General features: G+C 36.2%; 1 protein-coding gene across 2 annotated transcripts in view; it reads right to left on the bottom strand.

The window, feature by feature from the left end:
- Nucleotides 1–514: 514 nt before the first annotated feature.
- Nucleotides 515–25516, bottom strand: part of LOC143649600 (uncharacterized) — an 84373-nt gene continuing 59371 nt past the window's right edge. The window contains exons 3-6 of one of the 2 annotated variants that reach the window (XM_077119536.1): nt 11685–11740; nt 6360–6689; nt 3210–3233; nt 515–1117 (exon numbers count right to left, since the gene is read on the bottom strand). In XM_077119536.1, coding sequence (XP_076975651.1) covers nt 6525–6689; nt 11685–11740 — 221 coding nt within the window. In that variant the 3' untranslated portion in view covers nt 515–1117; nt 3210–3233; nt 6360–6524. The remainder of the gene's footprint in view (nt 1118–3209; nt 3234–6359; nt 6690–11684; nt 11741–25516) is intronic. The other variant, XM_077119542.1, reaches the window with a different exon arrangement.

The following is a 25516-nucleotide window of genomic DNA, read 5'->3' as shown; positions in this document are numbered from 1 at the left end:
ATACCAAGCCAGCATCGAATTCACGAAGCCACTCTAGCGAGAGGGCACTATGACTTCATTTCACACGCGAGGACATTGTGACACAGATATCAAGTCACTTTTCTGGGGTCACACAGATACTAAATACCAAGCCAAGAAACTACGCATTTCCCCCTCTGCCACCGGCCTCCTCCATGCGGGTCTTGTGACGCTTGTCAAACCCTGGTCTAGGGCTCAGCACCAGGCAAGCCGCCTGAGATATGATGTTGCTGTCATCATGTCCCAAATGACACAGAGTCTAAGGACCTTTGAAAAGCAAGTGACATTTGTACCTTCATTTGGTTGTGATGCTCCTGGAATCCAAAGCCCAAAAGCATTCATCCAAAAAGCCCCAAGAAAGAGAAAGAAGTGTGGTGTTGGACTCTGAGAACAACCAATGCTAGATACACAGCTCAATTGTCATGCTGTTCTTTACGTTGGATTTCCATTCGATTTTATTAAGTGAAAGTACATATGGACAAAAGCAGACTTGATATATATCTTTTTTAAATTTATTGTACCTGTGCAGAAACAAAAAACCACAGTGCAGAATCCAAGTGGCAAAGATGGCAGCTTCAGGCTGTGGAAAAATGGAGGGTCTTGAGGTAGTCACTGGTTAAATGACACTAAGGATGTGACTAGAAGCTCCAGGCTGTCACACTCAGAAGGCTGATTATCTGGGTGGGCTTGGGGGATGTGACGGGGATTGTGGAGAGAGCGATGTTAAAGGCTCCATGGCACTAAGTAGTAGCAGAAGTTTTTTTGTTATTCAGAGTAAAATGTATTTTGTTCATCCTGTGGTCTAAGACACCACTGCACAGTAATGACATAACAGAAAAGCACACATGTGAACTGAAGTCACCCAAATCTAGCCAGAAAATCCAGCTAGATCCTTAGCAGATAGCTTTAGGGACAGTAAAAATGAAGAATAAGTGGATCCTTTATGCCACCGTCTGTTACAAATTCTTTCCATGGCCACAGACCGCTGTTCTTCTCGTCAGGTAGAACATGACGATGGCAAAGTAGACAGTGCTCTTGAGAAGGAGGAGAAGGTAGGTGTAATATGCACAGGCATTTGTGAGCTGCAGCTGCAGAGCATCTAAGAGAAATCATTTGATTAGTTTCGCTTTTGTTTTGAAAGGATGGGAAATGTGATGGGGCAAGGGTCACAATAGACATTTCTGGAGATCTGTAGTAAAGTGGCACCACATCCCCACCAAAACCCAGAAGTAAATATTTATCCTCTTTGTGACTACCTCCACCAATAAAACAAAACAACTCAAAATTCATCTGGCAGGTCAAGTTAATACCAACATTGCTAAATTCACTGAGAACATTTCACAGTATTAAAGACTAGGGTTGCATTGTTTGTGAATGACTCTAAGGGGACAAATAGTTTTAATAACTAGCTCTTAGTATTTCTTTACCCCACCATGCCCCAAATTAGTAATATACAGTATTCACTGAGTGCTAACCAATTGCTAGATAGTTCTGAGAACTTCACGTTTAAAACTTTAACCTCATTGAATTTTTACAATAATATGAGAGTATATCATTTTCTTTTCCATTTTACAAATAAGGAAACTGAAGAGAGAAGTAATTTACCAGGTGTTATGCATTTAGTAAGTGCAAGAGCCCAATTTTAACTCCACTTACATGAGTTTAAAGAGCATGCTCTTGGCTGCTCTCTAACTCTGTGTCTCTTAGTGTAATAAATATGCTAGATTCAAAAGGTTTAGCATAAATATAGAGTTGAATTGTAGATTTAGAAGCATCTGAGTCATTTACACATTGTGTATCACTCCCAAGGGGAGTGCAGGTAAATTTGGTGGGTGGCAGATTTTAGTAAACAGGGCATTATAGGAAATGGAGGAAAGAGGCTCACCCAAATTCTCCAAAAATTTAGGAGGAAATGCCTAATGTCTCACATACTGGCTATGAGGGTATATGAAAAGTACACTTAATGTCATTTGAAGTTTTGCAAAAAACATGTAATGTCAAGAAATAATTACTGACAGTCATGATGGGCCAGGCTAGCTACTCTAACCAACTTCCTATGGAAATTTCCACTTTACATGTTGGGTGTTCATAGAATCAGAGCCCCAGGATCATTAGCCCTGGGGGTGGAAAGGGATCTCAAGAGGAATTGAGTTCATAATTCCCCCCTTCTCTTGGCAGGTGTGGCAGATGAGATCCAGCGCTCCTCTGGTATCAGAAATGGAGTAAAGCTCAGCAGGACTAGAACCAATGCTTCCAGTCATTTTCCTAACACAAATGTAGGGAGAAAGGGCTGGACACTAGTATTTCTTCTGTACTTGTTAAATGAGTCCTGTATGGTAGAACGTCCACATTTGGTATCATATCTCTTCAACAGTTGTGAGTTAGGCATGGTTATTCCAAGGTTGGAGATCAGGAAAATAGTATTCTGAAAACATGAGTTAATCACCCGTATTCATGTAATTAACATCTAAAGGAATTGGATTTAAAATCCAGTCTGAGGTTTTCTGATGCCAATGCACTCACTGCCACCAAGTCTCAGGGCCTTAGCTTTGGAATTTCTTGCACTATGTCTATTTTATGGGAAGAAAAGAAAACTGAACAAGTATATGGACTCTGGATACAGATGGCCTAAGTTTATAGCCAAGATCAACCACTGACTAGCTAGGTTTCATGGTGTAAGGAATTTCATTAATTTTAGCTCCTTATTCTCATTGTATAATGGTAAAATAGATTGTACTGCCTCATAGGAATATTCTGAGAATTAAACAAGAAAAGGCATGCAGAATGCAGCACCGGCCCTTCTGTATGAGAAGCACTGAAAAAGAGCTGGTTTGTATTATTACATATTAGCAAAGATCATAGAAAAAAATGTCTAAAAGCAAGTTGGTATCATGTTTTCTCCAGTGGTTATAAATATAAGTGCCATGAATGAATAAGGAGCTTTAGTTGAAATAGTTCAGAGCATATCACTGTATGCTCTAATTTACAGTCAACTTCAAACCAAAACCGGCATTTTACTGTGATAAGTTGACTTCTAGGAAATGAGTGATTAATTAAAAATATCCCCTCATCTATTCTGCAGCATCCAGCCATTCTGATTTTTCTACCTTAGGCCATACAAGGCAAAAAGTTGATCAAGAGGAAAGATATACTATAGCACAACCTACAGGCAATCATTTACAAACACTTACCACTCTTCTCTTTCAAGCAAGTTGCTATGGAATCAGCAGGAATGACACCAAGAAGAAATGAAAGCAAGCTTTAGTCAGTTGTTCGCGTTCAAAATATAAAAAAATCTACTGACAGAAAGTCATTTAAAAATATGAGCCACACAATCCCAGAGTAATTATTCTGATACTATGTATTTCAGTAGACCCAATCGATTTATTGTGTTTCTGCACATGTTGAAATTCTGAAGGATGTACCTTTCCATACATTACAACTGCCATGCTGTTTCTAAGACCTTCTTCTTTACTCACAACTCCTAGCGCAATGCCTGCTGGAAAGTAGGTGCTCAGTAAGACTCGTTGAATAGAATAATAGAAGGACAGAAAAAGTGCTCCTTCCTGACATTAAGTGTTGGTACCAAAATGAATGCGTCCAATCCTAGAATCCACCACAGAATATTACACTTCAGAGGGGTCTTGCTTTAAGCGAATTTCTCATCTGAGCAGATGAAGGCAGCCACTACTTTCTAAAACAGGAAAAGCTCTGGGCTTTTCCTATGAACCTGGATATCCCCAGTTCATGCAAATCATTTTCTGGAGTCCTGTTTATAAAAGCTGACATCTACTGAATGATTATTGCTCTGCCAAGAGCTGTGTTAAATGTTACCCGTGTTTTATCTCACTTAATCCCCAATAACCCTGTGAAGTAAATAATATTATTACTGGACCTATTTTACAAATGAGGAAATAAGGCTTAGAGTCTTTGAGTAACTTGTCAAGACTCAGACAAGCAAGTGGCAGAACCAGTATTCAAAGGATAATTGTGGGGATAAAATGATACAGGGCATTTGGAAAATATTTTGAAAATGTAATCCATTGAAAGAGACAAAACAATCAAAAGAGAGACAGCATAATTCTACTATTGAGGACGCCAAGAAAATCTTCTCTTCTAGATACCTTAATTATTTTTACCAAATGGCACTTTATATTACAGGCGCTTGACAGTTTCAGTACAATTTACTTTTCCAGTGATGGAAAATAGGACAAAGACACATAGTTTTCTAAACATATAAAACTTGAATGAGAGTTTATCTACAACATGAAAAAGCCAGCACAGATACAAGAATAAGTTTCTTTAAACAATATAGTTGCATATTGGATAGAGGGAAATAGAGTCATACTGGTTGTTTCGATTTATTCTTTTGATATTACATATATTCTTATCCATACAGATCTGATTCTGGAAAGCAGTCTAACGGACTTAACAGGACCTATTTTGATGTTTTCTGAAGAAGTGGGTTTGAGGAATAGACTTTTCATAAATGCAGGAATGAAAATGTTAATATAAACATGTTTAGGTATTAAAATATTCTAATTGAACTGACTTTAATGTGCCCTAAAATTTTCTTTTCTTTACTTAATGTGCCTTTTAATTGAAAAAGTAAATAAAAATTTCTACCACTGTGCATTAATTAGAGGTAAAAAATAAAGTGAAATAACAGTTATTCATAATAATAACTTTCGAGTTCTCTCTCAAAATTGGGCATAATTTTATCTTTAGAGTGTATCAAAAATCCTTTCAAAAATAGCATATGAAGTTTGCTGTAAAATGACAATAGAAGTATCCTCATTAACTGTCTATCCATAGAGGCCCATGTAAAGCTTTCTTTTTTTTTTAGAATTCAATGCCAAGTAAAACACATTATGAACTGCAGCACTCTCCTTTATAATAATGCTCACCATTGAACTTACCATATTTCTATTTTGCCTGATCACTAGAACAACCTGAAACTAATTGGACACTTCTATTCAGTAGTTATAGTAATTTTATACTTTGCATGTTTGCTTCCCCTCTCTTTTCTACCAATAGATGTGTAAGACCAGGGCAGGTTTTGCAGTCTTACTTCAGTTGCCAAAATTTTAAGGAAACAACTACAATAAATATCTTAATAAGTGCATCTGTGTTGTTTCTGGAAGCAAGCATTTTTTCACTGACATTATTTCATTTGCCCTTCGTTGCAGCCCCACAAGGTAGCCTAGACAAATGCTCCAATCTCATTTGGCAATTGGGGAAACTAATGATCTCAGATGATAAGTATGTCCTGAAGAAACTAGGGCTGGTACATGACGAAGTTCTCCCCACTATTAGACACTGCTCACACAAACTCCTTACAAGACCTTGTTTACGGTAGGGAAGAGTTCAAATTGTCCTTCTTCCCAGCCCTCTAGGGCCTTTGGTCTGTTAATACCCAGGACTTGAACCCACGGGGACTGACTGCACCACGGCTGAGAGTCACATTCAGCCTGACCACTTAAAGCATCTGCATCCATGACTGAGACGTGATGCCTGAACCATGAGTGACCCTGAGCCATTAGGACAAGAGAGTATTCTCTGTGCTAGAGTGCATCCTCCTCTAAATTCACCCTAGTCCAACTCATCCATATCTGTCCTCCAGGGCTGGCCTGCACTGGTAGTGGAAGAAATGTTTGTTCAGCCGCATCTACCAACGGCAAGGAATACATTCGTAATATAGAATGTACGTGTGTCTGTACACATCAGCCTCTCTTGATCTCTAAGTACAAAGTTGTTTCTTACAGTTATATATGAAACACAAATCTGAAAAACCCAAGCCCGTACTCATGCTACAGTGGCTAAAGTTATCAGATATTTTTGTTGTTGTAGCTTCCTGCGGCTCTCTCAAATGAACAAACTTCTATATCCTAAAAACTCATCATTTATGGGTTAGCTCTTGTATATAGCAAAATGGAAGCGACAGTGACTTTGCTTCCTGAAAGCCCTTTCTGAGCTTTCAGAAATCACATATCATATGTTGAGTTGATATGTGATTTCACATATGCGGCCTCATTTAAACAATACATCAACACTAAAAAATGTCATTGTGACATGAATATTTTGGATGATGACACTGAAGCTGAGAAAGATTTAGTAAATCTTTCTTACTCTTGCCTTCTCTCCTTCTCCCTCTCCATCTCCAAGTTCCATAATATTTTAATCCAATGGAGAAATAAAGGGTTTTTATGCTCTTATTAAGGGGATTGACATTTAAGACATTAATATTTGCTTGTTTTAATATTAACACTTGTGACACAAGGTGGAGAGTTACTTTTGGAATTAGTTTCCTGAAGGTTATATTTATATTTATATGTACATACCGTTATTTATTGGAGGAAAAAGAACCTCTTGATCAACTCCTCCTTTATTATTCTCATGTTTAACCATACATTTATGTTCTTCATTCATCGACTTCCCACTCACAGTCAGCCAGCTGAATGCCATGTATGTGTCCTGAGTCTGCACCGTATCTCCCTGATAGGAGTCTAGGATCTTATCGCCATCTTTCTCTTTCCAATATATTTTAATGACATCAGGGAAAAAATTCTCAAGAAGACAAAGATATGTTCCAGCCTTATGCAAATGTCTTTCAGCAATTGAAGGAAGAAACATGGTGGGTTTGGGGGAAATGTCAGCATCCAGGTTTTTACCTGTCAGGAAAGAGAATATCAGTTTAAAAGAATCATGAGAGACACAACATAGTGAGGTTTGGAATAATCTAGTGCACAGCCAACAGAAGAAAAGTTGCCAGGGATTTAGCACCTACCATTTCATGCACAAGATGGGTTGCAGGGTACATATTATTGTCCTCATTTTACAGGTGGGAAACGAGGTCATGAAAGTTAAGTAACTTGCCAATAGTCACAGCCATTAAGTGGTAGAGCCTGGATGAAAACTTCCCTTTGTTCTTTCTCCACATGCTACAATAGGGAATGAATGCAATTGCCTCCTATCAAGGCTTCCAATATTCATATGCTTCTTATGAAAAATTTTTGTTAAACTGTAGTGAAGCATGTTTTCAAGACATGGAATGTATCTGATAATACTGACAATTTTTCTCATGGGTGAAGAGGATCTTTGGTCCCTTCTAAGGTGCTTCCTTCTCCCAATCTGTAAATTTGGGATTTTTGTTCTCGCTGGTCAAATATCATGTTCTAGAACTCTATGGCATCCTAGACTCTTCATTTCACTGATTCTAGAGTGTACCATATACATATTTGAGTTCTCATGTGAAACAATGCCAAGATGAAGTTAGCTGCTGTTGCTTTTTAAAAAATATATTCACTTGTTTACTAAAGTAAATCTATGTCCCTATATACTGACCATTTGCCAAGTTGACCTTTTAGTTTTAAATGTAGATCTCATACTACATTCTGAACTCACAGACTTCTATTTGATTTCAAGCTTTATGTAACATCTAAAGGTCACATTTGAACCTCTCTAGGATTTTTTGGTAATGCATTATTTAAAGCTTCATCCTGAAATTACTTTTGATATCTTATATTAGAAGCAAAATGGCAAAATTTCCAATACTCCTATTAAGCATGTCTATAGTTTAATCTCAGAATTTATCTTACATCATACTTCTCATTAATGTACTTACCCAAATTTGTTTTTCCTTAGAAATTGTTCACAAACAGCACACTTATTTTAGAACTGAATTTAAAGTTTAAGATTGGCTAAGAATACACCTAGGATATATTTTTCATAATTGCTTTGAGGTTAATTTACCCCATTTGTGGAAAGGTCCATACATATCAGCATATCCACATTTTGACTACCAGTGACTCCCTGGAAATTGGTATCTGGCTCCTTAGCTGTGGACACTTTGTGTTGAAACTGCACTCTGCTTTATTTTAATCTTTTAACAAAAAATGCATGTATAATCGGTGTAATATCAAAAGTTATGGTTTCAGAATTTTTGCAGACATAATGTCGAAATAGAAACAAAACGTGTTTACAAAGCATTCCACTTGAAATAATGTGGAAATGTTTGAGAAAACATTTAATTTAATTTCCACTTGAATCAAATGCTTAAATTAGTATCCTCTTTGGGATAGTTCAGACTTGTTTACTAATTCAACAAGCAATTTCTTAAGAAAAAAAAAGAACTGGATTTCTCATTTAAGGAGAAAAGGAAATAATTCAGAATTTTGAACTAGACTATCAAAACTACCAATTTTTATACTAAAATAGTAAGCATATAATGCTGATTTTAAAAATTTGGCTGTAAATTTATTTTGGTCTTAATGTGCTCATGTTAATCTCATTTTGTTTGGGTGTGAATAGTCTATTCATTGATTATAATAGCAAGATACTGGATAACTCTACAGTCATATACTTTGTAATAAAAACACCAATATGTTATTTAAAACAAAGTTTTCTTTTTTAAATTAACAATATATTTACATAATTTTAGACACTAATCAATATATTAAAATATAAATTTTTATCTCAGGAACTTTTTTTTCTTCATTGGAATATATCTAATTCATTACACTAAAGAATTGAAGCATAATGATGAAATGGGGAAATTTTCTGTATAGTAATACACCATCCACTTTCTCTTGTCCCTTTTTTCCTTAGCCACATCTTTTAGTTTCATACTTTTCAGGGTAAAAGTGAATTTTGAACTAACATAATTTTCTCAGTATATTTTCAAAAATATACTAAGTTTTGACTAGTATATTTGATTACTTATGATTAGTACCTATATTTTGGATTATTGTATTACATGCTCACTTTGTGAAAACATTATTTATAAATATACTTATTGTATGTGTTTTCCTAGCCAAATCTTTTTTGTGATCCATAAAATAGCAACAAGGTTAAAAAATAAACTGGTCCAATTCATTTATATATATTCATTTGCAGAATCAAAGAATATATTTGAGTTAAATTACCTGAGATATTTATATTTTATTAATATGCAGCAGTATGAATTCTATATGAATTTACCAAATTACTACATTTTCAATTGAATGCATTATTTTCCAAATCACACTAGTGTTTTTGTTCCCTTTTTCACCTTTTTTTCCTTTCATGGAATAAATTATGTTATTTCATATCTAAATATGAATTTCAGGTTTATGACAAGTTTCGAATGGCTGTATATTTTGACTTGAATAAGCATCCAAATGGGAAAAAAAGAGAGGACAAGAAATTGCTTTCCCTTTAGAAATTCATCTGTTCATATTATCTCAACTCCTAAAGAGACCAAACTCTAAAATCCCTTTCACTTTTTCTCACTTTGTAGAACTTTCCTGAAAACTTTCATTTCAGTGGATCTCACAGGCTAGGAAACATCCTTGTGAGTTATTATTTATCATCCAAATAAAATTTGTCTTTAAGTCCAGTGAAGAATGAACAGGTTATTAGACCTCATTTTGAAGGGAAAAAATAAAGAAACACAGCTTATGACATTTCTCATTAAGATAACTTGGTCATATATTTTTGATATTTTGATATTCATCATCCTGTGACAAAGTCACCAAATATTTACTCCTCCTGTGAACAAAGGACAATTTTACAGATTTTTTCTTCATTTTTCCCCATGGATTATATTTGGAATCAAAATACATGCATTTGCTTACAAATCTTTCAACACTAAAAGACCAAAGAGACCTAACATCCCATCCCATAGGGAGCCATACTCATCATAACTCGTGGGTGTTCTCCACGCTATGTCGGTGAGAATTCTGCATGGCTATGACCTGGACCCAGGCCACCTCCTCAGAAATCTTCTCATGATTTTTAACTAAATTGGGACCTAGTCCCCAAATTCTAAAGCCAGCACCAGCACTCTATGCAGCACTCCCACATTACCTACCTCCATATATACTTTTAATGCAGTATCTCAAGAATTTTACCTGTAACAACGAGTTTTGTGCCAGGACCAAACACTTTGCTTTTCTGGCCCACTATATGAAAATGTTTTTTTACAGAAATCTCTCTTTGAGTCCATCTTAAACAGCACCCTATTTACTCTGTTATTTCTATATACAAAGTATATATAAAATAGCCCTGCTAATATTAAAAAGGATGAACTAAGGTCATGCTAGATTTGAATGTAACCCATGATTTAGTAACTCTTCACACTCTGCCTGCCCAACTAGCTTATGTCTGTTCTCAAGTTACATCTCATTCATTGCAGAGACAGATTTTATCTTTTCTCATAATTTTGCCTGAAATTTCTAAACCTACTACCTTAACGAGTTAACATTCATAAAACCAGTTTTTTTCCTGGAGGTTATTTAGAGCTATTTAATATTTAATTTTCTGAATTAACAATAGGAATATCTTGAGAATTTAATAAATGCATATTCAGTATGATTTACAAGAATAAAATTGTGATTTATGTGAGTCCTGGTTTACATACATGGCTAGTATGACAAATTGACAGCTGTTACTAAAAGGTCAGGCCACAAAAGAGTAAATATTAGAATTATAAGAGTATGACATAATATTTGTAATATCACCTGTTGGTCAAGACCATGACCTTTGGAGTAGACCAATCTAGCATGGAATCCAAACATTGCCATGATAAGAAACCATGATGGCTTTCAGGAAATAACTGAACTTCTCTAAGCCCCAGTTCCCTCATCTATAAATGGGGATAACAGAGTCTCATGTATTGGGCTGTTGTGTGGTGAGATATAGAACTGAGAGGAATAATGTCCTGGTCCTCAGTAAATATTAGCTAATGTTATTCTCTTTCATGGGATGGTATTGAGCCATTTCCAGCAAATTCTCCCAACAAAAAATATCATATTAATTCGATAAGCAATAACTGTTATACAGATTAGGAAAGGAAATAGCTATTGAACTCAAAGCCTCCAGTCTCTCTATCAGCCCTAGGCCAAAGAACGTGAAACCCAATCAAGCAAGAATCTAGAATCATTATCCGCTAGACTGCAAGGTTTTTGAAGGTTGGGACTGTGTCTTATTCACCCTTTTGTCTCCATCATCTAACACAGAGTCAGTGTTAAATAAATTTTTGCTGAGAGAATGAATAAATAAGAAAGTAAAACTAGGAACTCTTTTCATGGACCTTGCAGCTGAAATGATACACTGAGCTCACAGATTCCATTAAACTGGTCCATCTATAGATAATATAAGAAGAGCCACAAAGGAACCAATTTTCACTCATTTCAGCATACATTTCAAGGAGGTAAAGTAATAAGTGTGATATATTGGTATTCCACCATTATTTATCTTTGAGAATACATTTTTTGCCATGTTTACAGATAAGAGTAAAACACATAGTAAGGTTTTGGGCATAAAGGAACATTATGTTTTGTGTCAAAATACAGAGAAGAGGCATCTCACTTAAAACATCTTCTACAAGAAAAGTAACTTGAATAAATAACGTACATGGATGGCTTACAGTTATAGTTCTCAAAACATTTTAAATTCTAGTCTGAGTCTATCATTTTTTGTATATTCACCAAATAGAACTTCAATTTGCTTACAGAGAGGAAAGGAAATAAGCTGTTTACAAATTAGTCGTTTCCTTATCCAATGACTGTTAGGTATACTGAGGGCAAGAATTTTACAGACATCAGATAGGTCCTAAATTGTTTTTTTCTCTCAAAAGCATTATCAGTTTTTCATAGTGAGCATAAAAAACAGAAAAATGTACTTACCGGGAGGGAGCACTGAGAGCTTAGTCCCTTCTCCAAATACCTTGATCCAGCCTGAATTATCACACTAGTTACAGCTTCTACAAAAATCTCAGCCTCCTGAGATTCATGACATGGTAGGGAGTTGAAAATGTTGTCCTGAAAATATGATCTTCTGGGATCCTTTGGAAGTTCTTGAATGTAGGTTTAGTGGCAACTGGTATTTTGAAGTATTCCTTAGATAAATTAGCCCAATATCTGACTTCCAAAGAGGCAAGAATAACTGAAAAATAGCAAACAAAAAGCAGGAAGTGTAGGAGTTTCAGAAGAAAGTATGCCCAACTGATCAAACCTACTTTCCTAAATTACCAGGAAAAATGTTCACAAAATTAGGACTGTTTTCTTTGCAGGTGCACAATTATGTTGAGATAACATCATAACTACTTAGAGATAACATCAAAGCAGGCCCCTTCTGTTCTCACAAATACCAGAGCTGCTAGCAATTTAGGATGGATTCCTGAAAGGAAGCAGCTCTTTAGTAACTGAAAAATGCAAATATACCAACTCCAATTAAGTTAGGAAAGGAGAATAAAACATCCCATTTTCAATACAGCCATTTTTAGGACTTGTCAGCTGGACTCTTTACCTGAGCAACACCAGATGAGAAAATAAGTTCTGCGATGAATATTTTTCCTGGAATAACAAAGAAATTCTTAGAATACTGTCCCCTATGACATAACAGATTCCTTATGTAAACTAGAATAGAACTTGAAAAATAAATTAAGTTCTCCAATATGTTTTTAAAAATGCCTCTTGGAGGCTATATTCCGTAATCCGAGCTCCTCCCCCAGGAGCAGGGGAAATTCAGTTGCCAGCATCAGCTGGTGGTTCTGGTGGGGAAGGATGAGGTGCCCAGGTGTAAGGAGTCACAGAGCACAGCCCTACCAGTGTCCGTGTCCACCTCACACTCATCCTGTCCCGGCTGAACCCCATGAGCAGACACTGCCTCTGGTCCCAGGGAGGAGATATGAATGTGGTCACACTGGATAGCCATCCATTCTCAGAAGCTCCCAGTCTCCAACGCAATTGGAGAGGATGAGAGAACTGGAAGAAAACTATGCTGGCAAACATTTGTCTTTTCAACAACAATCTCAAATTCTTATTACTGAGCTGTCAAGAAATCTTCACACGAATTGGTGAGGAGAAGATGCCCACTCAACTCTTCTCACACTTTGTTCTCTGTTTTACCTTATTCCTCAGACCATGAAAATTATCAGAAATCTTCAGTGTCATCTGTATTTCAAGATCCATTATGGATGTTAGTTATACAATGCAGAAAACAAGTAATTATAAAATATTTATTAAATGCATAAGAAAATACGAAGCATATGAAAAGAAAACAGTAAGATTTTATCAGAGGGCACAAAAAAAAAACCTGGATAAATGGAGAACCACATTATGTTCATGTAAGTTAGACTCAGTATCATAAATATTCCAATCCCTTTTCAACTCATATAGAAATTGACTACAATTCCAATCAGAATTACATTTTATTTTTCGGTTTTATGGTTTGACGGTTGGAGATGAGCTAGATGAGCTGATTTTGAATTCTTTAAGGAAGAATAAATTTAAGAAAATTGAAAATAATTTTTTTAAATAGAGGTACTTCCAGGAAGATAGCAGAAAAGGATAGGCTGAGTTCACCCCTGCTCCAAAGAACAACAGAAGTGACAGAAAAATGACCAGGAGAGTTCCAGGGTGTGAATGACCTGAGAGTGTCTTCTACATCATAAAGGGAGGTTCTGCAGGAAAAAATCTGAGGAATTGGGACTCAGAGAATGGGATGAGTGCGCTCAGTCGGGACTCCACTGGGGACAAGAGGCCACATCCAGGAAAGTATCTATCCCCACAAGCTTAGGAGATCAGCCCCCTCAGCTCTGTAGCCCAGAGCTCCTTTGGGGAACCTGGAAGCCAGTAAACTTGTTTTCCCTCCTCATAGAACCCATCCAGCTGGTGCACAGAGCCCACGGCTCCCCTATCCATGCAAAGATGTGGAGCCCCAGGAATTAACGGACAGGGAAGTGGGAAAAAGGAAGAAAGCCATGCTGCATACCTCACCAGCCCCACTGGGCAAACAAGCAAATTACCACTGTGGTGCACATGGCCCACCCCCTATGCCCAGGGTTGGTGACTTTCAGTGTGCACTGGGACTAGCGTACCTGGCTGGAACTGCGCTGGTTCGCCATTCACCTCACCTGTCTGACGTATTTGGTGAGAGGTGGGCCTGAGTGGAAGAGGAAGCCCAAGAGTGCCATCTACTAGAAAGAAACAGAAAGTGCAGTCTGGCAAAGTACCTATCAGGCTTCCTTCAAACAGAACCTCACCTGGAGTTGCATCTGCTGCATGAGGTCCAGGCCTTGGTTTGGTGGGGATTACAGATGACTCAACTGCAAAGGGAGACCTTCAATGCAAACTTAAACAAATACAAACTTTCCAGATGACTGAGGGAAATCAACCTTCAAATAACCCTATCAAGATAATCAAATGCCTCAAAGCCACAGAAAACCACAAAGCATATGAAGATGTAGGCTGATATGGTTCAGCCAAATGACCAAATTAAAACCCAGACTTTGGAAAACTAATCAAAGATGTTCATGTCAATCTCCTAAATAAATTTAGTGGGGTGGCTTAAGACAGGATATCAAGAAGACACTAGAAGAGCATGAAAAAAGAAGCTAAAAATAAACAAAATAATAGCACCTGTTTTCACTGTTCTTTCATTTATTCATTTACAAAAACTGTGGGTTTTTTGCTTTTATTTATTTATTTTATTTATTGCTTTTATATATTTTACTTATTTATTTGCTTTTATTTATTATGAGTGCCTTGAAAGTGATTTTATGTTTTTAAATGCTGGGGATACAGCACTGGAAAAGACAAAAAAACTTGTACTTTTCAGTTGGTGAGATGCCTATCAACTATGAAATACTAGATTGTGAGAATTGAATACAGCATAAAGAAGAATTTGAAAGAATAGGTAGAAAAGGAGGAGATATCAGAGAGATGAAGATACCGTAGACCATATTAAAATATACTAGAGACACAACCAACGATTTGAAGAGGCAGAAGAAAGAATATGTGAACCAGAAGATAGGACAAATGAATTTGAAGCACAAAATAACAAATGTCAAAAAAAAAAAAGGAAAAAATTGAATTGGATCTCAGGGAAACAATGAACAACATGAAGCATGCAAATATATGAATCATCAATGTCCCAGAAGGAGAAGAGAAGGGTAAAGGGCTAGGAAGAATGGTTGAGGAGATAATAGGGGAGAACTACCCAACCCTTATAAAAGACATAAATATGCAAATCAAAGAAGTCCAACAAACCCTAAATAGAATAAATCCAAATAGGACAACTCCAAGACACATACTAATCAGTCTGTCAAATGTTGAAGAGAAGCAGAAGGTCCTGAAACCAGCAAGTGAAACGTGACTCGCTGCATACAAGGGGAACACATAAGACTGAGTTCAAACTATTCAACAGGCACAATGGAAGTGAGAAGGCAGTGGTATAATATATTTAAGATCCAGCCAAGAATTCCTTATCTAACAAAGTTGTCCTTCAAAAGTGAGGGAGAGGTTAAAATTTTCAGACGGACAAAGAGTAAAAGAATTTGTCAATAAGAGACCAACCCTCCAAGAAATACTAAAGGGAGTCCTGTTGGCTGAAAAAAAAAAAAAAAAGACAGGAGAGGGAGAGAGGGAGGTCTGGAGGAGAACTGAAGAGTACTCATAAGGGTAACTTAAAGGATAAAAAGAGAAAGAGGGAAAATAATATGTAGATTTGACAAATAAAAGCTAAAGTCTAGGGGTACAAGGGTAGTTCAGTGGTAGAATTCTTGCCTGCCATGGAGGAGATCCAGGTTTGATTCCCAGCCCATGCACTTCCCCCCAAAACACCCAAAGAAACAAAAATTCAGTACATGGTGCTGCAATAATGGAATTCTCACATGGAACAAAGAATGAAATGTGATCCCCGCTATACAGCATACAAAAAACAAAAACAAAAGATAAGATGGTAGAGTCATGAAATGCCTATAAAGTAATAACTTTGAATATTAATGGACAAGCTCACCAATTAAAAGATACAGATTGGTGGAATGGATTAAGAAATATAATCCAGATATATGCTGCTTACAAGAGACTTATCTTAGCCCCAAGGATACAAATAGATTGAAAGTGAAAGGATGGAAAAAGATACTCCATGCAGGCTGTAACAAAAGAAAGCAGGGGTACTGATACTAATATCAGGCAAAAAAAGACTTAAAATGTAGAGATGTCATAAAAGAAGACAGGGAAGGACACTACATATTAATAAAAGGAACAATTCACCAAGAAGGAATAACAATCATAAACGTTTATGCTCCCAATTAAGGAGCTCCAAAGTATATGAGGAAAACATTGGCAAAACTGAGGGGAGCAATATACATTTCCACAATAACAGCACGAAATTCAATACAAAACATTCTCCTATACAGAAAAGCAACTAGACAGAGGATCAAAAAGGAAATAGAGAACTTCAACAATTTGATAAATGAATTATGCCAAACAGACGTATGTAGATTGTTACACCCCAAAACACCAGGATAAACATTCTTCTCTAGTGCTCATGGAATGTTCTCCAGGATAGATCACATGCTTGGGTACAAAACAGGTCTTCATAAATTTAAAATGATTGAAAGCATTCAAAGAATTTTCTTTGATCACAACTGAATGAAACTGGAAAACAATAACCATCAAAAAACCAGAACTTTCACGAATATATGGAGATTAACATATTCTTAAACAATCAGTGGGTCAAAGAAGAAATTGCTAAAGAAATCAGTAAGAATCTGGAAAGGAATAAAAATGAGAACTTATGGGATGTGGCAAAGACAGGGCTGATAGGGAAATTTATTGCCCTAATTGCCCATATTAAAAGAAGAAGAAAGAGCAAAAATCAAGGACTTAACTGCTCACTTGGAGGAACTGGAGAATGAACAGCAAGCTAACCCCAACCAAACAGAAGAAGAGACATAACAAAGATTAAACCAGAAATAAATGAATTGCAGAAGAATGAAAACAATAGAAATAATCAATAAAACCAAAAGTTGGTTCTTTGAGAAAATCAATAAACTTAATGGGCCCCTAGTTAGACTAACAAAGAAAAAAAGAGAGAAGATGCAAATAAACAAAATCAGAAATGAGAGGGGGTCATTACCATGGACTCCAAAGAAATAAAAAAAAATCATGAGGATACTATGAACAGCTATACACCAACAAACTAGGTAACTTAGATGAAATGGACAAATCCTAGAATCATACAAAAAAGTGACACTTACTTCAGAAAAGGAAGATTTCAACAAACCAGTTGCAAGTAAAGAGGTTCAATCAGTCATCAAAAATCTTCAACAAAGAAAAACCCAGGACCAGATGACTTCACAGGGGAATTTTATAAAACATTCCAAAAAGAACTAACAGCAATCCTGCACAAACTCTTCCAAAAATTTGAGGAAAAAGGAAAATTACCCAATTCATTGTATGGTACTAACATCATTTTTTTTCTTTTGCATGGTGTTCTAGTTTGCTAGCTGCCAGAATGCAATATACCAGAAACAGGATGGTTTTTAAAAAGGGGAACTTAATACACTGCTAGTTTACAGTTCTAAGGCTGACAAAATGTCCCAATTAAAACAAGTCTATAGAAATGTCCAATCAAATGTATCCATCCTGGGAAAGATACCTTGTTTCAAGAAGGCCGATGAAGTTCAGGGTTTCTCTCTCAAGTGAGAAGGCACATGGTGAACACAGTCAGGGCTTCTGTCTCAACTGGAAGGGCACGTGGTGAACATGGCATCATCTGCTAGCTTTCTTTCCTGGCTTCCAGTTTCATGAAGCTCCTGGGGAGGTGTTTTCCTTCTTCATCTCCAAAGGTCACTGGCTCGTGGACTCTCTGCTTTGTGGTGCTGCAGCATTCAATCTGCACTCTCTGAATCTCCTTCATTCTCCAAAATGTTTCCTCTTTTATAGGGCTTCAGAAACTTATCAAGACCCACCCAAATGGGTGGATAAATGCCTCTACCTAATCCAACTTAACAACCACTCTTAATTAAATCACATCACCAGGGAGATGATCTAATTGCAGTTTCAAACATATGTGCTGAATAGGGATTAGAAGAAGTGGCTGCCTTTACAAAATGGGATTAGGATTAAAACATGGCCTTTCTAGGGTCTATACATCCTTTCAAACCAGCACACATGGGCAGGTACCAGGAATCAAACCCAGGTCTCCAGGATGGCAAGCAAGAATTTGGCCACTGAGCCACTTTTGCACCACTCAGAAGCTAAAGATCATTTTAATACCAAAGCCAGGTAAAGATGCTACAAGAAAGGAAAACTACAAGCCAGTCTTCTTAATGACCACAGATGCAAAAAATTCTGAACAAAATATTAGCAAATTGAATCCAACAACACATAAAATAATATACCATAACCACATGGAATTTATACCAGGAATACAAGTGTGGTTCAACACAAGAAAATCAATCAACATAATACAGCACATTAACAAATTGAAATGGAAAAATAACATGATCGTGTTTATTGTTGTTGAAAAAACATTCGACAATATCCAGCATCCCTTCCTGATAAAAACACTTCAAAAGTAACAAAAAGTTACTTTTAGTAATCAAAGGAAACTTTCTCAATATCATAAAGGGCATATATGAAAAACCCATAGCCAGATTCATATTTAATGGTAAGAAACTGAAAGCATTCCCCCTAAGATTGGGAATGAGACAAGGATGCTCTCTGTCATGACTGTTAAACAATATTCTACTAGAAGTCCTAGCTGGAATGATTAGACAGGATAAATAAATAAAAGCATCCAGATACGAAAGAAAGAAGTAAAACTCTCATTATTTGCAGATGACATGATACTGTACTTGGAAAATCCTGAGAAATCTGCAACAAAAATTTCTGAACAAATTCAGCAAAATAGCTGGATACAAGATTAATGTGCAAAAATCAGTAATGTTTTTATACACAAGCAATAGCTTAATTTAGAAGACAATTAAGGAAAAATTCAATTCAAAGTAGCAACTAAAAGAATCACATATCTAGGAATAAACTTAACTGGGGATATAAAGAATCTGTACACAGAAAACTACAAAACATTGCTAAAAGAAATCAAAGAAGATCATGTAGGTGGTAAGACATTCCCTGCTCATTGATAGGAAGGTTAAATATGCATAAGATATCAATTCTACCCAAATTGATCTACAGATTCAATGTGATATGAATCAAAATCCAAAAAACCTACTTTGAAGACTTGGAAAAGCTGGTTATCAAATTTACATTGAAGGGAAAGAGACTCTGACTAGCTAAAAATATCCTAAAAATGAAGAGCAAAGTGAGAGGTCAAATACATCCTGATTTTAAAGCTTACTATAAAGCTACAGTGGTCAAAACAGCATGATACTAGCACAAAAATAGAAGGATAGGCCATAGGAATAGAATTAAGAGTGCAGGGATACATTACCATATTTATGGACATTTGATATTTGATAAAGCCTCCAAATCCACCAAACTGGGACAGAATAGTCTTTTCAATAAATGGGCATGGGAGAATCAGATATCAATAACTAACAGAATGAAAGAGGACCCTTACCTTATACTTTATACAAAAATTAATTCAAAATAGATTAAAGACTCAAACATAAAAGCCAGTACCATAAAAATTCTAGAAGAAAATGCAGAGAAACATCTTTAAGATCTAGTAATAGGTGGCAGCTTCTTAAACTTTACACCTAAAGCACAAGCAGTGAAAGAAAAAATAGACAAAAGGGAACTCCAAAAGATCAAGAGCATCTGCCCTCAAAGGATTTTGTTTTAAAAAGGTGAAGATGCAGCCAATTAAATGGGAGAAAATATTTGGAAAACACATATCAGATAAAGGCTTTGACATCCTGTGTACATAAAGAAATTATACAGCACAACAACAAAAGACCAAACAACCCAACTGAGAAATGGGCAGAGAATATGAATAGACATTTTTCTGAAGAGCAAATGCAGATGGCTAAAAAGCACATGAAGAGATGCTTATTTTCATTAGCTATGAGGAAAATACAAATTAAGAAGCCAATGAGATATCATCTCACATCTATAAGAATGATTGTCATTAAACAAACAGACAACCACAAATGTGGAGAGGATGTGGAGGAACAGGAACACTTCTTCACTGTTGGTGGGCGTCATGGTCAGGTTCATGTGTCAACTTGGCCAAGTGGTGGTTGGGCAAGTGCTGGCTTGTCTGTTGCGATGAGGACATTTCATAGAATTAAATCATGATAATGTCAGCTGCATCCACAGCTGATTCCATTTGTAATCAGCCAAAGGGGTGTGTCTTCTGCAATGACTGATGCTTAATCTAATCACTGAAAGCCTTATATGGAGGATTCAGAAGAGACAGGTTCTTCCTGTTTCAGCTGGTGAGCCTCTCCTGTGGAGTTCGTCCAGACCCTCCATTGTAATCGTCGGCTTCACAGCCTACTCTGCAGATTTTGGACTCTGCGTTCCCGCGGTCATGTGAGACACTTTTATGAATTTTATATTTGCGAGTGTTCCCTGTTGATTCTGTTTCCCTAGAGTACCCTACCTAATACAGTGGGAATGGATAGTAATGTAGCCACTGAAGAAGACAGTCCCTGGCAACATGGGAAGTGATTCCCAAGGATGAGCCTGGCCCTGACACCACGGGATTGACAATGCCTTCCTGATTAAAAGGGGGAAAAGAAATGTAACAAAATACAGTATCAGTGCCTAAGAGAGTTCAAATAGAGTAAGAGGATATTCTGGAGGCTGTTCTTATGCAAGCTTCAGCTAGATATTGGTAATTACCCCTAAAGAACACCTAGGGCTCTATCTGAGATTCTACGTAAGTTTCACATACTAAGATTACTTTCCAGAAACCTATAACCTCCAGATGGGTTCCTAGTCCAGACAAGTCCTATAATCCAGAGGGGCCAGCCTCTCCAAGAACATCAACTAGTTCCATTTCCCTATCCCATATTATTGATACTCCTTTCCAACATGAAAAAGTTAGAATGGGCAGAGCCCAAATACTCCTAAAGAATGGGAGAAGGATCAAAGAAGGAAGAGGAGCTATAACAGAGAAGATAGGATTTAACAAATGAGTATGGTTGCTGAATCATTATATTGATATTTCTGTAAGCCTCTAGTATCTTAGAGTGACTAGAAGGAAAAACCTAAAATTGTGAAAACTGTAACCCATACTAAACTCTGAAATCTGCTCTAAAACTACTTGTTACAATGTACTTTAAAATATATCATTTTCTTGTATATATGTTGCATTTCACAGTAATAAATGTTTTAAAAAAAAGAAATCTCAAAAGGGTCTCCAAGGCTTCCACTGAAACTGAATCAAAACTTGACTTCTTTCTACTAGTTTTTTACTCTTTGTATAATCAATGGTGATAGTCATGTTCTTTTAACCCATATTTTTATGTACACAGTACTTAAAGGGAAAATAAAAGGTTGTTTTTGAATTAAAAATCATAGAGATTAGACATTTGAGAACATGTAGAAGAATAACTGTATACATTGAGTAGAGCAGCTTGGAATGGAAAGTGAGTAGGAGGCACATTCACTTAGCATTAATTCATAATAGATGGGAATGATGGGACATTTTTGCAATATTTTTAAATAAATGTTCTTAAAAGAAGAGTAAGGAATGAGTACTAACTGAAGGTTCTAGAAAGGACAATGGCACAATCAGATCTGTGCTTGAGGAAGATAAATGCCTAACAGAATGGATCATTGACTGGGCAGGAGAAAAATTCCAGCAGAATGCAAGTGCTGGAAGATTATAGGAAAAGTCAATGGGGTAGGGTCTACATTTGGCAGTGAGAGGGGTATGGATGGACAGAAAGCTGGTACAATAGGCATTAACAGGTTTATTAGAGTTATAAAGGTACTCTTATAAAAAGTTAGAATGGGCATAGACCAAATACCCCTAAAGAGTGGAAGAAAGATCAAAGGTGATGGTAGAGTTATACAGAGTAGGTAGGGTTTAATAAATGAATATGCATGCTGAATTATTATATTGGTATTTCTTTTAGTCTCCAATATTTTAGAGCAGCTAGAATTAAAAACCTAAAATTGTGGAATTGTAACCCATACCAAACTCTGAAATCTGTTCTACAACTAATTGTTGTGATGTGCTTTGAAATTTATTGCTTTTTTGTACATATGTTATTTTTCACAAAAAAGAAAAAATAGTCAATTGTGATGATTAATGCACAGCTATATGATGATATTGTGAACCATTGATTGTACATTTTGGATGGGTACATGTTATGTGAATATATTATAGATACCAATTTTAAAAAAATACTCCGGTGAAGTAAATTAGCTTACCACCACTGGAGGTGGCAGTAAAGAAAAACACCTTTTAACATCAGAAAGCTCAGGTTCAAACTATAGCCCTTCCCGTTCTATTGATGTGTACTTGAGCACACACATCTCAGAGCCTCACCTCCCTCATCTTTAAAATGAAGATAATATTACATATTTCTCTAGAAGATTTTAAGGAATATGCCTGGAACTGAGCCTGGGACACTGTGGGTGCTCAAAAAATTAATTCTTTCCTATCACTGATATAAAACTTCAGGCACAGGGAAATTACAATTTTAAGATAGAATGGAAACATCTTTAACTTGTGTATAACATTAGTAATCTTGCTTCTAACCCTGCCATATGTAATATACATGCACACAACCCACTCAACATGTTCTAAGGTGACCACCTAAGAAAATTAATCCAACTTCAAGCAGGATTATGAATGAATAAATAAATGTATAAATAACAAGCAGATTCACTGAAGTAAAGCATGTTTCAACTGAATTGCTTGGAGTTTTCATTACTTTTCAAGTCTGACCATGATAATTTTCCTATTGTTCCACCTCATCTAAGAAGTAGCATATGTGAGATCAGAAATGTTTCCATATAGCACAATGGATAATGATGTGAAAATACTGATTTTACTTGTTTATAGAAACTCAGAGATAATATTTGGGAGATTCCAATGTCATTTCACTTTCAAGCATGCTATTCCTTTTAGAAATTTTGCCATCTGTCTTCAATCTGAGCTTGATGATCTGCTAGTCTCCTAGGGCCTCTTTTGCACTTTGAGTACTTAAAAAGGCACTGGTAGCGTGGTTTGGAGAAGGGCACAGAACTGAATACTATGAACAACTGTATGACAACAAACTAGACAACTTAGATGAAATGGACAATTTCCTAGAAAAACATGAACCATCTATATTGACTTGAGAAGGAACAGAAGACCTCAACAAAGCAATCACAAGTAAAGAGACTTTATCAGTCATCAAAAACCTCCTTACAAAGAAAAGCCAGGGCCAGATGGCTTCACAGGGGAATTTCATCAAACACTCCAAGAATTAACACATTGCCTGTGCAAACTCTTCTTAAAAATTGAAGAAAAGGGAACACTACCTAGCTCATTCTATGAAGCTAACATTACTCTAATACCAAAGCCTGATAAAGATATGACAAGAAAGGAAAACTACAAACCACTCTCTCTAGTGAATATGTAAAAATTCCCTCCTAAAAATACTTGCAAATTGAATCCAATGGAACATTTAAAGAATTATACACAACAACCAAGTTGGGTTTATTCCAGGCATGCAAGAGTGGTTCAACAGAAGAAAGTCAATCAATGTAATACAGCATATTAAAAACTTCCAAGGGAAAAAAATCATGTGATCATCTTGATGGTAACTGAAAAGGAATTTGACAAAATTCAGCATCCTTTCTTGATAAAAACACTTCAAAACACTTCAATTTCCTTAGGAACTGAAGGAAACTTCCTTCATATGATAAAGGGAATATATGCAAAACCTATAGCCAGCATCACACTCAACACTGAGAGACTGAAAGTTTTCCCTCTAAGTTTGGTAATGAGACAGGATGCCCCTGACACTACTGTTTTTCAACATTGTGTTAGAAGTTCTAGCTAGAGTGATTAGACAAGAAAAAGAAACCAAAGGCATCCAGATTGGAAAGGAAGAAGCAAAACTTTCATTTGCAGATAACATGATCCTATATTTGGAAAACCCAAGAAATTCACACAGTTACTTGAGCTAATAAACAAATTTAGCAAATTGTCAGGTTACAAGATTAATGTGCAAAAGCAGCAGTGTTTCTATACTCTAATAATGTCCTAACTGAGGAGGCAATTAAGAAAAAATTTGATTTACCATAGTAGCTAAAGGAATCAAGTATCTAGGAATAAACTTAAACAAGGACGTAAAGGACCTTTATATAGAAAACTACAAAATGCTGCTGAAAGAAATCAAAGATCTAAATAGTTGGAAAGATATTCTGTGATCATGGATAGGAAGGCTAAATGTCATTAACATATCAGTTCTACCCAAATTGATTTACAGATTCAATGCAATACCAATCAAAATTCCAGCAACCTACTTTGTAGACTTGGAAAAGTTAGTTATTAAATTTATTTGGAAGGAAAAGGGGCCCTGAATAGCTAAAACCTCCTGAGAGAAAAGGATGAAGTAGAAGGACTTACACTTCCTGACTATAAAGATTATTATAAAGCCATGGTGGTCAAAATAGGTGGGTATTGGCACAAAGATAGACATATTGATCAATGGAATAGAATTGAGAGTTCAGAAATAGACCCTCACTTCTACAGTCAATTGAATTTTGACAAGGCTCCGAAATCCACTAACAAGGACAAAACAGTCCCTTCAAAAAATGTGGTTGGGAGAACTGAATATCCATATCCAGAGGAATGAAAGAAGACCCCTACTTTATACCCAACACAAAAATTAACTCAAAGTGGATCATAGACTTAAATATAAGATCCAGTGCCATAAAACTCCTAGAAGAAAATATAGGGAAATATCTTCAAGACCTAGTTATAGGAAGTAGCTTCTTAGATAAATGGGAATGCCTCAATATTGTACACTTTTCTGCTTCAAAGGACTTTGTCAAAAAGGTGAAGAGGCAGCCAACTCAAAGGGAGAAAATATTGGTAATAATATATCTGGATAAGTGTTTGCTATCCAGTATACCTAAGGAAATCCTACAACTCAACAATAAAAGGCAAACAACCCAATCATAAAACAAGCAAAAGATATGAACAGACATTTTTCCAAAGAAGAATTGCAAATGATCAAAAAGCACATGAGATGTTCATATTCATTAAATTAGCTATTAGGGAAATGCAAATCAAAACCATCTCACACTATAAGAATGGCCATTATTAAATAAACAGGTAACTACAAATATTGGAGAAGATGTGGAGAATTAGGAACACTTATTCACTGCTAGGAGGATTGTAAAATGGTATAGTCGCTGTGGGAGACAGTTTGGTGATTCCTCAGAAAACTAAATATTGACTTGCCCCATGACCTAGCAATTCTGCTCCTCACTATCTACCCAGAAGATCTGAAAGCAGGGACAGGAACAGACATTTGCACACTGATGTTCATGGAGGCATTAATCACAATTGCCAAAAGATGGAAACAATTCAAGAGTCTATCAAAAGATGAGTGTAAAAACAAAATGTGGTATATATAGATGATGAAACAATCACAGCAATAAGAAGGAATAGGGTCCGGAAGCATGTGACAACATAGGTGAACTTTGAGGACATAACATTGAGTGAAATAGGCAGACACAAAAAGACAGATATTGCATGACTTCACTAATATGAACTAACTAGAACATGTAAACTCAGAGTCTTAAAA

This window comes from Tamandua tetradactyla, chromosome 1 (assembly GCF_023851605.1).
Source record: "Tamandua tetradactyla isolate mTamTet1 chromosome 1, mTamTet1.pri, whole genome shotgun sequence".
NCBI classification, from domain to species: Eukaryota; Metazoa; Chordata; class Mammalia; order Pilosa; family Myrmecophagidae; genus Tamandua; species Tamandua tetradactyla.
Note: the sequence above shows the minus strand (reverse complement) of the source record. Positions and strands in the feature narration are given on the sequence as shown.